General features: G+C 42.8%; 1 protein-coding gene and 1 pseudogene across 3 annotated transcripts in view; both read right to left on the bottom strand.

Moving 5' to 3' along the window:
- Positions 1-17,495, bottom strand: part of SLC9A8 (solute carrier family 9 member A8) — a 77,717-nt gene that overhangs the window by 43,871 nt on the left and 16,351 nt on the right. For all 3 annotated transcript variants that reach the window (XR_005234912.2, XM_008014421.3, XM_008014431.3), the window contains exons 4-5: positions 9,532-9,590; positions 3,435-3,518 (exon numbers count right to left, since the gene is read on the bottom strand). Coding sequence is in view for 2 of the 3 variants with exons in the window: in XM_008014421.3 (XP_008012612.1) it covers positions 3,435-3,518; positions 9,532-9,590 (143 nt within the window). In the remaining variant the exon portion in view is untranslated. The remainder of the gene's footprint in view (positions 1-3,434; positions 3,519-9,531; positions 9,591-17,495) is intronic.
- Positions 13,205-16,815, bottom strand: LOC103244528 (cytokine-like nuclear factor N-PAC; annotated as a pseudogene).

A 17,495-nucleotide genomic window follows, 5' to 3' on the forward strand; every position in this document is an offset into this window, starting at 1 on the left:
TAAGAAAATTAAGCTAGTTATCATAACCCTGTGGACTCCACTTAGGAGTTACCAAGAGGCTTTAATCACTCCCGATTGTGGGTGTGAACAAGATTCTTGTTTTCAGCTCAGAAATCGCCAAACCAGGGATATTAGGACCTGCTATTTTAAAGCCCACTCGTGAAAGAGTGTCCTCAGCTGAACACTGACTGCCCCACTAAGCCTACCTCCTAGAAGCTGCAATTTTGACTTGGCTGCCTATAATTTGACATTCAATTCCTTTATTTGGCATATCAATCTTTACTGCACAAAGAATTTAAAATAACTCAAGGCAAGCACAATGATTTGGTTTTTCAAAACAAAGGGCTTTCAATCTATGAGTTTCTCTTTGCAAATCGCTGTTTTCTTTTGTTATTTAAAAACAGATTAGGCTGGGCTCAGTGGCCAAGCCTGTAATCCCAGCACTTTGAGAGGCCAAGGCGGGTGGATCACCTAAGGTCAGGAGTTCGAGACCAACCTGACCAACATGGAGAAACCCCATTTCTACTAAAAATACAAAATTAGCCGGTGTGCTGGTGGGCACCTGTAATCCCAGCTACTCAGGAGGCTGAGGCAGGAGAATCGCTTGAACCCGAGAGGGCAAGGTTGCAGTGAGCCGAGATCATGCCATTGCACTCCAGCCTGGCTAACGAGCAAAACTCCATCTCAAACAAACAAACAAAAAGATTAACCAGTTTTGACCTGTTTGCAGAGATCTAATGTTGATATAATTTATATACTTGGTTAATATTAATCTGGATCTTGAAATTTACCCAAATTAAAGTTACCACACTACAAGAACTTCCCTCTGCTAGATAAAGCAAATTTACTGTTTCTCTTTGACATAATTAACATCCTATGATTTGTGTAATATTTACAATTCAAAGAACCAGTTGCTGCCTAGCTAATGCATATCAACTGATCATAACCTTACTGAAATCTGTATTCTAAGTCCAAATTTACATTAGCAAATATCACAATATTAAAATAAAATATTCCAACTTTACTTCCTGTCATCTTTGGGGCAGGGTAGAAAGTAGACAGAAGTTTCAGAATTAGCATTTCATAATCCTATAAGTCCCTTTCATATAAATTGTCACATTATCTGCTGGAAAGTCATCTTCAACAAAATGTTTTTCTAAAAAACTATTACTTTCCTCAAATTTTGAACAAGTTTCTCTCCCTTCCCTCTAAAAAAAAAAATAGAAAATAAAAACTTTACATTCTCTAATATTCAAAATGTCATGTTTTTAAGTCAAAATCAAGTCAATTTCCTCAGCACGTTTTGAAATATTTTCATAATCTGCTTACAGTTAAGATTTGTTTACAAAGTGACAGACAGAAAGACATGGTGACCTTCAACTTATGTTTCCTTGTTAAAAATTATCTGATGTCAGTAACAGTTTCTAAAACTTGGGAATATTTTTTACATTAAACTTTCTTTTCATTTTTTCTTTGCATAGATGTACAATAAAATAATAACTTTAAAAAAATCTGGGCTGAACATCTAAATATATTTTTGTTTCAATACAGGAAAATTAAAGACTAATTTCTATGTTTTTACCAAAAATTTCTAGACAAATCTAACCTGTTTTTTAAAAATTGATTATTTATTTATTTTATACCATGTCAACAACAAATTAAGTTTATTTTTATTTACTTATTTTTGAGACAAAGTCTCCCTCTATCACCCAGGCTGGAGTGCAGTGGCGTGATCTCAGCTCACTGCAAGCTCCACCTCCTGAGTTCAAATGATTCTCATGATTCTCATGCTTCAGCCTCCGGAGTAGCTGGGATTACAGGCATGCACCACCACGACCAACTAGTTTTTGTATTTTTAGTAGAGATGGGGTTTCGCCATGTTGGCCAGACTGGTCTTGAATTCCTGGCCTCAAGTGATCCACCCACCTCGGCCTCTCAAATTGCTGGGATTACAGGCATGAGCCACTGGGCCTGACCTATTAAGTTTAATAAATTATTATTACTACTACTGGAGGTGGTATTGTTATTAATAATAGATAACATTTTTATCATTAATAACAAGAAGCAGCACTCCATTTATTTAGTGTGGTGGGTGGTGCTTTGCCTACATTCTTTCATCTAGTGTGAATCTCAAAGCACCCCGGGAGGTAGGGTTTTGGGGTTTTTGGTTTTTACTTTACCAAAAAGAAACCTGTAGGGGGCAGCGCATGATTAGACCTGTATTGTGTCTCTGGCTTTCCTCTCTCCAAGGGCTGGCGTAAACTTTCCAATCTTCAGGTTTTTTAAAAATCACATTCACAAAATAGCTGTTGTATTATTAATACTAGTATTTTAAGTTGAATCACTTTATTTTAAAACTTAAATACATTTATGTTTAAAGAAAACTCACAGACAAGGAAAATACCACGCACAGACACAAACAGGCTTAAAAGTGAGAAGCTCCTGCCCAGGCAGAAAGACTCACACTAGGGGCCGGGCGTGGTGGCTCACGCCTGTAATCCCAGCACTTTGGGAGGCTGAGGTGGGCAGATCACTTGAGGACAGGAGTTTTGAGACCAGCCTGGCCAACATGGTAAAACCTCGTGTCTACTAAAAACACAAAAATTAGCTGGACATGGTGGCGTGTGCCTGTAATCCCAGCTACTCAGGAGTCTGAGGCAGAAGAATTGATTGAACCCGCAAGGCGGAGGTTGCAGTGAGCCGAGAGCATGCCACTGCACTCCAGCCTGGGTGACAGAGCGAGACTCCATCTCAAAAAACAAAAACAAAAACAAAAACAGCACCTCACACTGGGAGTTGCAAGGCAATGGCCATCAAGGCCAAGCCAAAGCAGAGAAGTGGGTAGGGGCCAGTGCCACTGCTCACCAAGGCAGGGAGGCAAGGATGGGCAGGCAACTGTGGGACTAGGAAGGCTGGACCAGGGAGTGGGCGAGAAGAGATAGAGGTTGAGGGATGAAGGAGAATATCAAGCTGGGGTCTGAGGCCAGGGGAGGACACTGAGAAGGAGACAAGAAAGGACGGATGGGCCTGAGGAGGTAAGAAAGGCCCCAGTGGGGGAGCTGAAAGAAACAAAAGCCCTGGGGCACATGTCCCTGTCATCCCAGGACACAGTCTACTCTCTTTACATCTATCAGTCTGTGTCCAGGAAGACGAGTCAATGCATCATCTGTGAGCCACTTAACATCACTTCAGCCATCTTTCTAGGCAAAGCACCCATTTATGGCAAACACTGGCTCAGTGAGCCACACTGCCTGAAACCAATAAAGCAGCCAATTGATCATGTCTGCTCCTCTCCAGAATTCAGGCACTGCAGTCCAGCTTCCACTGAGCACAACCAGGAAGAAGCAGAGCTAACACCCAAGCTTTTAAGGAACTTGCTTTACAAACATGAGAAACTGTCCAGACCAAAGCACCAATGTGGGCCTGAGTCTCACCTTGTGTAATGAATATCCAGACTCAAAGATAATAGGGGGAAGCAGGAGGAGGAAAAACATGTTTGGACGAAACATTTCTTCTTCCTGTAAATAGAAAATGGGAATCTTAAGAGGCATGGAATTTGTGTAATTAAGAAATAAATTCATCAATAAAGAGCCAAAATAATTCTTCTTTCAGGGCCTGGTCTAATGGAAACGTATAATGTTTAAATAACTACCTGATAATAAAATCAAGCAGAATGAGAGATTCCCCCACCAAAAAAAAAAAAAAAAAATGAAACTGTATTTTATTATTTTCATCATTATTATTATTATTTTGAGACAGAGTCTTGCTCTGTTGCCCAGGCTGAAGTGCAGTGGTGCAATCACAGCTCCCTGCAGCCTCAACCTCATGGACTCAAGTGATCCTCTCACTTCAGCCTCCTGAGTAGCTGGGACTACATGTACATGCTACCATGCCAGGCTATTTTTTTTTTCTTTTTTTTAGATACAGGGTCCGCTGTGTTGCCCAGGCTGGTCTCAAAGTCCTAACCTCAAGCAATCCTCCCACCTCAGCTTCCCAAAATGCTGGGATTACAGGCATGAGCCACCACACCTGGTCAAGACAAGGATTTTAAAGGTAATCGGCGAAAAGAAATAGCACAACAAACTGCTTCCAAACACAGAGTAGTATGTTTTTTATTCCTTAGTACAGAAAGAAAATTCATCTGAATCTAGAAAATTTCAATTCTGGTTGCATACTTTCAAAAACAAGTCTACAAACTGGAATTCCTCCGGGAAAAAGGTAATGGCAAATCCTAAAACAATCCACTCAGAGGAACAGGAAACCCTACACATGGTTAAAATAGCTCTGCCTTCTTTCTGCTTATCACAGACAACTCTGCTGTTTTCCAAAGTCTGATGTGATGAAACAGTCCCCACTGGATGCTCTTTCGACTTGAGACTTGGCTACAAAGACAGCCCCTTACCATATGTCTTGCTATAAAAGAACACCTGAGGCTGGGTAATTTACAAAGGAAAAACATTTATTTGGCTCATGATTCTGCCGTCTGGAAAAGTTCAAGACTGGGTATCTGATAAGAACCTTAGGCTGCTTCCACTCATGGGGGAAGAGAAGGGGAGCCAGAGTGTGCAGAGATTCATGGCGAGAGAGGAAGAAAGGGGGGGCGAGGGGTGGGACCAGGCTCTTTTTAACAATCAGCTGTATAGGGAACGAACAGAGCAAGAACTCATGCACCTCCCTCCCCCAGCAAGGGCATCAGTCTATCCATGAGGGTCCACCCCCATGACCCAAACACTTCCAACACTGGAATCAAATTTCAACATGAGGTTTAGGGAGACAAACGCCCAAACCATTGCACCTTGCTTCCAGATTTGATTATTAAGTGCCATTATGAATGGTGTTTCCAGAATACAGCCAACTTTGGAGGGATGAAACAATAACAATTTCACTTTCTATATTATTAGAATATCTCTCTAGTTTTGTTGGCAGAATTTGGGGGAAATATATATTGGTCCTCAAGCCCAAAATGGTTATGTGTAATACATAGTCTTTTTAAAATGCAAAATCAGGCCCTTTTTCATATGAATATTTTCCCATGTCACAATTTTGACAGTCTGATTTCTTGTCAAAATCCCTATTCCAAAGAATGCCTAAATGTATTCTTACAAATGTACAGCTGTTACCATAAAGACTAAAAAAAATTCAAAAAAGGCTCAAAATAGAAGCAAATGATGACTTCTGAAATGCCTTATTAAGTCTTAAAATAGCAGCATGTACAAGAAGCTCATGATTCAGACTAGGACTATGTGAAAAGAAATGAGCCGAGCTCTGTGTTTTGTGGGGCAACCTATTCTCAGGATCTGTGCAGCAGGACCACTATATACAGCCTTTTGGAGGTACAAAAACTACCCCTCCCACCCTGGGAAAAAGGAGAATCTACCTATAGTGGGGTTACATAGTATCCCCCAACCCCAACCCCAATTCCTGTCCACTAGGACTCTCAGAATGTGACCTTACTTGGAAATAGGGTCTCTGCAGATCTAATGAAGGTAAGGATCTAGATGACCTTACGCTGGATAAAGGAAGGCCAAAGGCAGCAAACATCAACTTGTAAGAGACAGAACGAGGCACACAGAGACATGTAGAAGAAGCCCATGTGAGCACAGAGACAAAGACAGTAGTGATGCGGCCACAAGCCAAGGAAAACCTGGGCCACCAGAAGCTGGGAGATGCAATGAAAAATTATTTTCTAGAGTCTTTGGGAGGGAACCCGGTCCTGCTGATACCTTGACTTCTCACTTCTGGCCTCCAGAACTGTGAGACAATGAATCTCTGTTATTTTAAGCCACTTAGTTTGTGGTAATTTGTTACTGCAGCCCTTATGAACACACCGCCTTTCAGGGAAATAGTGTTATAGTTCCTTTTGGCAATGGCTCCCGCAAAATGGTCTGAGGTGATTTTAGGTGGCACTTGAGCAGTGTGTGTCAAATACCACTGACCTCACGGATTGAGACAGCCCTCTTGATTATTTCTTCAGGTCCAAATAAATCCAAGACACCTTCGGATGGCAATACCGCCTCTAAGGGCTCTAACGTGCTGATCTCCCTCCACAGAGAGCAGACTTGACCTCTGATGTCAGCAGGCATCTGTACTACTTCATTTTTATCATGTTTACAAAACAATATTAGTTTCTGAATGGAAATAGTACTGTAACATTGCCTTGAAAATAAACATGGCCAGGCGTGGGGGCCCATGCCTGTAATCCCAGCACTTTGGGAGGCCAAGGTGGATGGATCACGAGGTCAGGAGTTCGAGACCAGCCTGGCCAACTTGGTGAAACCTTGTCTCTACTAAAAATACAAAAATTAGCTGGGCGTGGTGACAGGTACCTGTAATCCTAGCCTCTCAGGAAGCTGAGGCAGGAGAACTGCTTGAACCTGGGAGGCGGAGGTTGCAGTGAGCTGAGACCACACCATTGCACTCCAGCCTGGGTAACACAGTGAGACTCTGTCCACTCCCCGCCAAGCCCCCGCAAAAAAAAAAAAAAAGAAAACAAAATAAGAAAATAAATATATAGGCCAGGCATGGTGGCTCAATCCTGTAATCCTAAAACTTTGGGAAGCCAAGGTGGGAGGATCACATGAGCTCAGGAGTTCGAGATCAGTCTGAGCAGCATAGTGACATCGTGTCTCTACAAAATTTTTTTAAAAAAATTAGCCACACCCAGGCACAGTGGCTCACACCTGTAATCCCAGCACTTTGGGAGGAAAAGGTGGGTAGATCACTTAAGGTCAGGAGTTTGAGACCAGCCTGGCTAACAAGGTGAGACCCTGTCTCTACTAAAACTACAAAAATTAGCCGGGCACGGTGGCACATGCCCGTTCTCCTGCCTAGCTACTCAGAAGGCTGAGACAGAAGAATCATTTGAACCCGGGAGGCAGAGGTTGCCGTGAGCCGAGATTGCACCACTGCACTCTAGCCTGGACAATTGAGCGAGACTCTGTGTCAAAAAAAGAAAGTAATAAATAAATAAATAATATATATATATATATTTAAAAAGCAAGTTAATAGAAAAATATTAAGCACATGATAATACAGGTAGAATGCAGACCCAGCAGGTCAGTTTTGAATCAGAACTTCAGGGAAAGAAACTACCAGCTCCTCTTGTTTTTCTGACTTCCGACTGCTCCCTGCACATCTGGTTTCCAGGCAGATATCCTGCTTCTCACTCTGACTCTCCACAAATGCAGGCTCCTCCAGGAAGCCTGCCTCAATTTTTTTTTTTTAGAGACAGGGTCTTGCTCTGTTACCCAGGCTGGACTGCAGTGGTGCAATTATAACTCACTGCAGCCTCAAACTTCTGGGCTCAAGCGATCCTCCTGCCTCAGCCTCCCAAGTAGGTGGGACCACTGGTACATGCTGGCATCCCCAATCTAGCCTTCTTTTCTGAGGTCAAGCACTGGTTATCTGGATGACACTTCAGGCACTTTATCACATCCATCACCTAACTTGTTTCATGGTCTGTACTGTTAAATACATTCTATTATTTTATCTTGAAAAGTAACATCTGTTGGAAAACAAAAATTCAGTAACAACGATGCATATAAAACTAGAAGTGAAAGATCACCTCCCATTCCCCTACTCCCACTGCTTACAGCAGGGGTCACAAGCAAAGGTTTCTTGGGGCCACATTTCATGACCTGGAAGATAAGCCCCTCTGCTCAGTGTCTCTGAACACTGCTGGACCTAGTGTTAAGAGAGCTTCTGCTTTTCCAAGAGAAGCTAGAAGTTCTGAATTTTATGTAAAATTTCCAGAATTTTATATAGACTGGTAATATTTTAAAATCTAACTTTTTTTTTTTTTTTTTTTTTGAGATGGAGCCTCACTCTGTCACCCAGGCTGGAGTGCGGTGGCTCAATCTTGGCTCACTGCAACCTCCACCTCCCGGGTTCAAGTGATTCTTGTGCCTCAGCCTCCCAAGTAGCTGGGACTACAGGTATGTGCCACCACAACCAGCTAATTTTTTGTATTTTTAGTAGAGACAAGGTTTCACCGTGTTGGCCAGGCTGGTCTCAAACTCCTGACCTCAGATGATCCACACGATTTGGCCTCTCAAAGTTCTGGGATTACAGGCATGAGCCACCACACCTGGCCAAAATCTAACAATTTTTAATTGTTTTACAGTCAATTCAAATTTTGATCATTTATTTTTTATTTTTTATTTTTTTTGTATTTTTGTAGAGACACAGTTTCACCATGTTGCCCAGGCTGGCCTCAAGCTCCTGGGCTCAGGCGATCCACCCACCTTGGCCTCCCAAAGTGCTGGGATTATAGGCATGAGCGACCATGCCCAGCCTTGATCAAATGATTTTTAAATCAGATCAAACAAAATGGGTTAGTGGGCAAAATCTACACATCAGGCTATATCCAGCCTAGGAGTAGAAAAAGGCTCTTCAGTCATGACCCACTCTTAGAGTGGTTAAATGTAACCAAGTCGCAGGAAGGCAGAGATCCCACATGTAATGTGCTCCATTGGGGCCTCCCCAGCAGAGGTGTGTCCTATCACTCTTCAAAGTGCAATACACATTTTGAAAATTTATTTAATATATAAAATATTTCATTACTACTATTTATAACAGCTTCAAATTGTGTTTTATGTTAGGCTATAAGGTTTGTCTTGCTAATTTTATACTCTACAGTTTCACAGGTCAAATCATCCTAGGACCTAGGAGCTTCATCAAAGTAGGAAGGGCTCAAATGTGATCAATTTTAGCCACATAATTCTTTACTATTTTGAAATGAATCTTATTTCCCTCCACAAAATCAATTTTGTAGCATACTTGTTAATCTCACCCTACTCAACATGGATGTTCAAGTTGATATTGAAATTCCAGTTTCAATGAGTACTTGCATCCCAGGATGATGTTCATACTCTAATAACCTCTTTAACACAAGGGTATGTATATTAGCAAACTGAGGACGGGGTGGTATGGTGGAGAAAACACTGCATATTCAGGCCAGAGGATTTGGACACAAGACTCCACTCAGCCACTTTCTTTCTAGCTCTGTGACACTGAATACATCCCAATCTCCCTGAGTGTCACCTTTTTCATGTGTAAAAATGGGGTGATGATATTACAATACCCAGACAATCCACCTCACATGACCGTCATGAGGATAATATGAGCCACAATATATGAAGTACTGTGTCTCACAGTACCAGACAAGTATGTTTTATTATCCTCAGTTGTCAGGATGGAATTGGGAGCAATAAACAGTATTTAATGTTTAATGCTAATTAGAGAATTTTCCTGCCTAATAAGGTTAGCCTAGGATTACAAAAATGCAAGTATAATAACAACAAAAAAATGACATTGGTGCTCCCACGTGCACTTGAAACAGTATGAGACTTATGCTTTTGCAAAAACTCGGATGTAAAGGCATCAACCTGTATCTAATTTTAAAAAATTTAAAATTAATGGGGTATATAATATAATAATATAAATAACTCCACTGATAGCCAAGTAATTATCAAAAAAAAGCCAGCATAACCACCAATGTTACTAAAATTAAGAACCAAAGGGCAAACCTACCTTCCAATTCGCCAGTTTTTTAAACTCTATAATTTTTATAACTGCTCCCATGAGAATACCTACAAGAGAAAATTTAACATAAATTTAAGATATGAGAAAGATTACTCAAATTTAAGATATGACACAGCCTCAGGAGGTCCTGACGACATGTGCCCTAGGTGGTCGGGGCACAGCTTCGTTTTACACATTTTAGGGAGATGTGAGACATCTATCACATGAATTTCTCGCTCACATCTCAGGCAAACACACTAAAATGAAGCACAAAAATCAGGCTGTGGGGGAGGAAAAGCATTTTAAATCAAGACCCAAGGATACTCTGACTGGTGAAGATTTATCACCTGTCATTTTTACTATAGCCACCCATTTTCAATGTGAATGGCAGAGTTTACAAGCTAAGTTTGCCATGTACCGTTTATTTCCATCATTTTCAAAAAAGAATCCATGATCACTTTCTCAGACTCAAATAGCAGTTCCATGTTGAATATTTAGTTACAAAAACACAATGCTGAAAATAACCTAAAGTAAAAGTCCTGTGAAATTCCTGGAAGAAAACAGACCATCTAAGTTCAGGCATGTTTCCATAAAGCTGACAGGCTCATCATTCTCATAAAGCAGCTACCAAAAATAATTCCCAAAGCAGCAGCATGGGCACAATTTATGATTGCCCTGCTACTCCCTAGATAAATGACTCTTAATCCTCTGTTGGTTCACCAGAATCACCACGGGAACTTTTTATAAAATGAAGACGCCCAAGTAGAACTTCAGACCTACTACATCACAATCTTGGGTAGGAGGTGACACAAAGTAATCCTGCAGACCATTCCACGGATGCTTCAAAATGAAGACTTCCCTCTCCCAGAAAGGAAGGAGCTTTCACCACAAGAAGATGGAAGCACAGCTTACTGGGTGGGTGGGAGATAATACCCAAACACAGAATTTCAGCAGGAAAATGATGTGCACTAACACTACCTTAGGGTAGGTAGTTTCAGGTGAAGAGGGGAGGTAAGTTCATTTTCACTTTATAAACCTCCATGCTATTTGAATTGATACAAAGTATTAAAAAATAATAAAATTATTTTGAAAAAGAGGAAGGACCCCAGACAAAATAAAGCTGAGCTATAAAAGGAGTCAATGAATACACATTCCTTTGCCAGGGCGCATGGAGCATGGATTCTAACCCATCTCCTGCTACGGTTCCCCAAGAGCTCCCATGTTCTTATTTTTTCAGGTTGTAATTACATTTTAAGGAGCTTTTACACTTTTGTTAGCCAAACAGTACATGGATACTATGTAAAATGTCATAAATAAGACAAAAGCCCCTTTAGATCATACCCCACTTCCACCCCCATCTTCGTTCTCTCTCTTCCTGGCCTAAGGTAACAAACTATCTTGGAAAGGTTGGGAAATATTATATCAGGCCCTTCTCTATCCTCTTACATATATATATATTTAACTGAACAGTAACAGGGTGTGAGAGTGTGTGTGTGTGTGTGTGTGTGTGTAAGTGTATGCATGGCACACCTGAGTGTGTTTATTTATATAAAATTTATGGTAGTATAATATATCATCCTACTACTTGCTATTTTGCTTAGCATTAAGTCTTAGAGATCTAGTCAGGGATTATTATGTACAGATTTGCTTCATTCCTTTTAACAGTTGGGCAGCATAGTATAAAAATGTCACAGCACCAACCAGGTGCGGTGGCTCACCCCTGTAATCCCAGCACAGGAGGCCGAAGCGGGTGGATCGCCTGAGGTTAGGAGTTCGAGAGCAGCCTGGTCAACATAGTGAAATCCCCATCTCTACTAAAAATACAAAAAATTAGCTGGGTGTGTTGGTGGGCACCTGTAATCCCAGCTACTAAAGAGGCTGAGGCAGGAGAATCGTTTGAACCCGGGAGGTGGAGGTTGCAGTGAGCTGAGATGGTGCCACTGCACCCCAGCCTGGGCAACAAGAGCGAAACTCCATCTCAAACAAACAAACAAAAACAACAAAAAAATGCCACAGAACCAAGCGCAGTGGCACCTGCTTATGTCTTAGCTACTCAGGAGGCTGAGGCAGGGGGATTGCTTGAGCCTAGGAGTTCAAGATTGTAGTGCACCATGGTTGCACCTGTAAACAGCCACTGCACTCCAGGCTATGCAAGACCCCATCCCTGTTAAAAAAAAAAAAAAAAAGAAGGAGGAGGAGGAGGAAAGAAAAGAAGCCACAAATTGAATAGGTATTTCTGACCAGGCACAGTAGCTCACACGTGTAATTCCAGCACTTTGGGAGGCTGAGGAGAGAGGATTACTTGGACCCAGGAGTTCGAGACCAGCCTAAGCATCACAGGAAAACCCTGCCTCTACAAAAAAATTTAAAAATTAGCTAGGAGCCAGGTGTGGTGGCTCACACGTGTAATCCCAGCACTTTAGGAGGCCAAGACAGGTGGATTACCTGAGGTCAGGAGTTCAAGACCAGCTCAGCCAACGTGGTGAAACACTGGTCTCTACTTTTGCAAAAACTCAGATGTAAAGGCATCAACCTGGTCTCTACTAAAAATACAAAAATTAGCTGGGCGTGGTGGCAAGTGCCTGTAATCCCAGCTACTCTGAAGGCTGAGGCAGGAGAGTTGCTTGACCTGGGAGGCAGAGGTTGCAGTGAGCTGAGATTGCACCGTTGCATTCCAGCCTGGGCGACAGAGTGAGACTCCGTCTTAAAAAGGAAAAAAAATTAAAAAATTAAAAAATTAAAAATTAGCTAGGTATGGTTGTTCATGCTTGTTAGTCCCAGCTACGTGGGAGGCTGAAGTGGGTGCACTGCTTAAGCCTCGGAGATGGAACCTACAGTGAGCCGTGATTGTGCCACTACATTCCAGCCTGGGTAACAGAGTGAGACCTCGCCTTAAAAAAAGAAAAAAGAAAAAAGAAAAAACAGCCAGATGTGGTGGTAGGCAACTGTAGTCCTACTCAGGTAGCTGAGACAGGAAGACTGCTTAAGCCCAGGGGGTGGAGGCTGCAGTGAGCTATAATGCAACGTACTCCAGCCTGGGTGACAGAGCAAGATTCTGGCTCTAAAAATTTTTTTTAAAAAAAATTTTAATTAAAAATAAATTGAGGCCTGTAATCCCAGCACTTTGGGAGGCCGAGACGGGCGGATCAGGAGGTCAGGAGATCAAGACCATCCTGGCAAACACGGTGAAACCCCGTCTCTACTAAAAAATACAAAAAACTAGCTGGGTGAGGTGGCGAGCGCCTGTAGTCCCAGCTACTTGGGAGGCTGAGGCAGGAGAATGGCGTAAACCCGGGAGGCGGAGCTTGCAGTGAGCTGAGATCCGGCCACTGCACTCCAGCCTGGGCGACAGAGCGAGACTCCGTCTCAAAAAAAAAATAAAAATAAAAATAAATAAATAAATAAATAAATTGAGGCCACATGCGGTGGCTCACGCCTGTAATCCCAACACTTTGGGAGACCGAGGCGGGCGGATCACCTGAGTTCAGGAGTTCAAGACCAGCCTGGCCAACACGGTGAAACACCATCTTTACTAAAAAAATACAAAAATTAGCTGGGCATGGTGGCGGGCACCTCTAATCCCAGCTACTCAGGAGGCTGAGGCAGGAGAATCGCTTGAACCCGACAGGCAGAGGTTGCAGTGAGCTGGGATCATGCCACTGCACTCCAGCCTGGTGGACAGAGTGAGACTCCATCTCAAAATATCAAACAAAATAAAATAAAAATAAAAATACACATAAATAAATTGAATAGATATTTTGGAAAAGAAAATGTACAAATGGCTGAGAAACACATGAAAAGATGTTGAACATCATAAATCATTAGGGAAATGCAAATAAAAACTACAATGAGATACCACTCCATACCCACTAGGATGGTTATGTAAACCAGAGTATCTGAGACAAGTCGCAGTCAAGTTTGGAAGTTTATTTTGCCAACGTGAAGGATGCCCACCCATGATACATGCCGGGCGTGGTGGCAGGTACCTGTAATCCTAGCTACTCAGGAGGCTGAGGCAGGAGAATTGCTTGAACCCAGGAGGCGGAGGTTGCAGTGAGCTGAGATTGTAGCACTGCACTCCAGCCTGGGCCACAGTGCAAGACTCCATCTCAAAAAAAAAAAAAAAAAAAAAAAAGGTGAATTGTGCGGTATGTGAAGCACATCTCAATAAAGCTGTTGACAAATAAAAAGTACCACAGATTGTATGATTCCATTTCTTTATATGAAATGTCCAGGACAGGCAAATTCAGAGACAGAAAGTAGATTGGTGGTTTCCAGGGGATGGGAGAAGGGAGGAGAAGGGAGAAGGGAGAAATGGGGAGTGACTGCTAACGGGTATGAGTTTCTTTTTGGGGTAATGAAAATGTTCTGGAATTATTTAGAGGTGACAGTAGTACAACTCTGTGAATATACTAAAAAACTCTGAATTGTGCACTTTAAGATGGTGAAATTTATCATATGTTAATTACATTGCACTTAAAAAAAAAATAACCTTTTTAACCATTCCCCCACTGATGGGTGCCTCCAACTGTTTGCTATTAATAGGGGTGCTGCATTGAACATGCTTGTACATACCACTTTGTGTTAAGAGTATCTCCCTGTGGAAGACATTCACACACACAAAAAAAAACCAAGACTATCTCCCTAGGGCAGATCCAGAGATTACAAATGGTAGGTTTACAAAGCATGAGCATTTTTAACTCTGAAAATGTTGCCAAATTATCCTCCAAAGTAGTTGTACTGACTTACACTTTCACAAGAAAGCGTCCCACATCTCCAGTCGCGCTGGATAATCATCAGATGTTAACATTTCTGCCAACATGGTGGGCAATACATTGTACTTTAATGTTTCAATTTGTATTTGCATTCAATTTGCATTCAGCAATTATCCTGATTACTAGGGAAGTTAAACCTCTTTCCATGGTTTCAGGCTTCATTTTTAAAGCTTAGTGTTTTTCTGCTTTACTAAAACCTCAGCTTTCTTTTTCCCTTCTAAACGTATACCAAACCTTAATGCCATGATTACCTCGTTTATAACCACACATGAAGCAGTTACATTTGAAAATCAGTAATTATTCTATTGCCCAAGCCTGTGTCTTATTATTATTTATGATGTGCTAGGAAGTTTTGTCAAATATGATGTGATATTATTATTGTTGCTATTACTTAAATAATCCTTTGTGCAGCATTAAATTGGCAAACTACTACTTTACCTCTTAAGATTGAGGTTCAAAGTTAGGTCAAATCAATCTACTCAACAGTGAAAATGAATGTATATCACACAACTCATCACCAGATATTATACACATACCCTGGGTCCAGAAAGCACCGAAGACCATGATGCTGCCGGAGTGAAGACACTCATTTCCGTATCAAGAGCTGAGCCTAAGAAATGCGTGTTGTTGGTCAGGCTGGGTCTGAGCCAAAGAAGGGACAGACAGACAGAAAGAGACTAGAGGGCTGGGGCGGGGGGTCCGACGGTTTAGTGTATGTAGGCTTGGGACACGGCGGACATATTGTCGGACTGGTTCAGTGCCTTGGCTCTTTTGTACACCTTGTTGGCTGCAGCTGCCATGGGAGTCGGATGGTTGACCGTGTTGCCCAGTACAATGGCTAAGCAGAGATCCTTCTGCATGTATTTCAGGTAGAAATCAGGCTTAAAGTTTCCTTGCAGGATATTTTGGCACTTCTGGTCTAGCAAGATGCTGGCCAACTGTCCCTGATTGAGGATGTCCAAGAGTGTCTGCTGGGACTGATCTGTCACCTGGGCCAGGGTCAGCACCTCAGTGATCATGGCCATGAAGCTCCCTTGGACCATGTTCATGATCAGCATCATCTTGGCTGCGTTGCCAACTTCGCCTAGGAAAAGGGAGGTCTTCCCCATTGTCTGGATGCAGCTGCTGCAGTCCTCATATAGGCCCCTGTCTCCAGGTGCTAAGATCACCAACATCCCCTGGTTAGAAAGCTGCTGATTCCCTGAGATGAGGCTTCTGGAAAGTGCCCCCGCTCCCTGACCTGGACACAATCACCTGGGCCAGCTCAGTGACTATGTCAGCGTCCACTGTTGACATGTCCACGTAGCACTTTCCAGGGTGGATCCCTTGCAGCATACCACTGGGGCCCAGCACCAGGTCCTTGGCTGCCTTGGGATCCAACACATGGGCGAAAGTGGTGTCACAGGTTGAGAGGACTTCAGCAGGGGTTCTTGCCAAGTAGGCCCCCTCCTAGATGAACAAATCACGTTTCTTGGCAGTGCAGTTCCAGACAGTCACCGTGTGACCCATTTTTAGCAAGCTAGAGACGATGCCACTTCCCATGATACCAAGGCCCCCAAATCCTATCTTTTTGTTGTGATGCTGCCATTGACAGCCCTGCTGTCAGCTGCCCGGATGGAGGTGGAACCAGTTTCCTCTTTACATATTTTCAACTTCTTTGTGATTGCCTGGTAACAGACAGAGATGGCTTTTGTTTGGCTTAGCAGGAAATGATGGAAATGAGGATCTGTATCTTTAACAGGCTCACTTCTGGTCGGCTCCATTTAAATGCGGCCATTGGTCTGGCCATCATCCACCTCAAGGTACTGGACTTCGGGATGGTGACATTCTTCTAATCCTTTGGGGGCTAACCCCACTTCTGGGTACTTTGCTCTTGGGTTCTTTTCAGAGGGGATTTGGAGCCTCTCTCTGAAGAGCCCGAAGACACCCTCTTTTTCCCTTCTCCCATGATCTTTTTCACTTTCCCTTCAGACAGGTTAAGTTTGCACTTCTTATCACCTGAGTTGGGCCTACTTCTCTCCTCACTGGAATTAAGCCGATTCTTGTCATCAGCAGAACTGTGGGATGACGTCTGATCTTTCCCTTTGGGCTCTCCTGAGAAACTCTTTGGCGGCATCCACCGCTTGCTGGAATCGTTTACCCTTGTTAATCTTTATCATTTCCTCTTTATGAGCATGATATGGCTTCAGCTGTTTCACTTTAATCCAGGCATGATCTTATGTTCCAAAAAAATTTCACAAAGAAGCATTTCTTTCCATGAGGTTCCCTTTTTTTTTTTTTTTTTTTTGAGATGGAGTCTCACTCTGTCTCCCAGGCTGGAGTGCAGTGGCACGATCTTGGCTCACTGCAAGCTCCACCTTCTGGGTTCATGCCATTCTCCTGCCTCAGCCTCCCGAGTAGCTGGGACTACAGGTGCCCGCCACCACACCCGGCTCATTTTTTGTATTTTTAGTAGAGATGGGGTTTCACCATGTTAGCCAGGATGGTCTCAATTTACTGATCTCATGATCCGCAGACCTCAGCCTCCCAAAGTGCTGGGATTACAGGCGTGAGCCACCGCACCTGGTCCCATGAGGTTTCTTCAAGTCCATCGGCGAATTAACGATCTTTCCTGGTGAAGGAGGATACCAGCTGGGTTTCCCCCATATCAAGTTGCTGAATAGCGAACTCACAGCCCCCATCTTACTACCCAACCATCCCCGACGCATGGGCCACCAAAAACATCCTCAAATGTATTAATAGGTTACAAAACGTAGAATCCCAACACAAGTTCTCTCTCTCTCAAAAAAAAAAAAAAAATATATATATATATACGCATACACACCTATGTATTTGCACTGTGTTAAAAAGAAATAAATGCGGCCGGTTGTGGTGGCTCACGCCTGTAATCCCAGCACTTTGCGAGGCCAAGGCAGGTGGATCACAAGGTCAGGAGATTTGAGACCACAGTGAAACCCCGTCTCTCCTAAAAATACAAACATTAGCTGGGCGCCATGGCGGGCGCCCGTAGTCCCAGCTACTCTGGAGGCTGAGGCAGGAGAATGGCGTGAACCCAGGAGGCGGAGCTTACAGTGAGCAGAGATCCCACTACTGCACTATAGCCTGGGCGACACAGCGAGACTCCATCTCAAAAAAAAAAAAAAAAAAGAAAGAAAGAAATGCGTACACGTGCACACACATACGTCCATAATGTGTGCC

The sequence above is a fragment of the Chlorocebus sabaeus genome, chromosome 2 (assembly GCF_047675955.1).
Source record: "Chlorocebus sabaeus isolate Y175 chromosome 2, mChlSab1.0.hap1, whole genome shotgun sequence".
Lineage (NCBI taxonomy): Eukaryota > Metazoa > Chordata > Mammalia > Primates > Cercopithecidae > Chlorocebus > Chlorocebus sabaeus.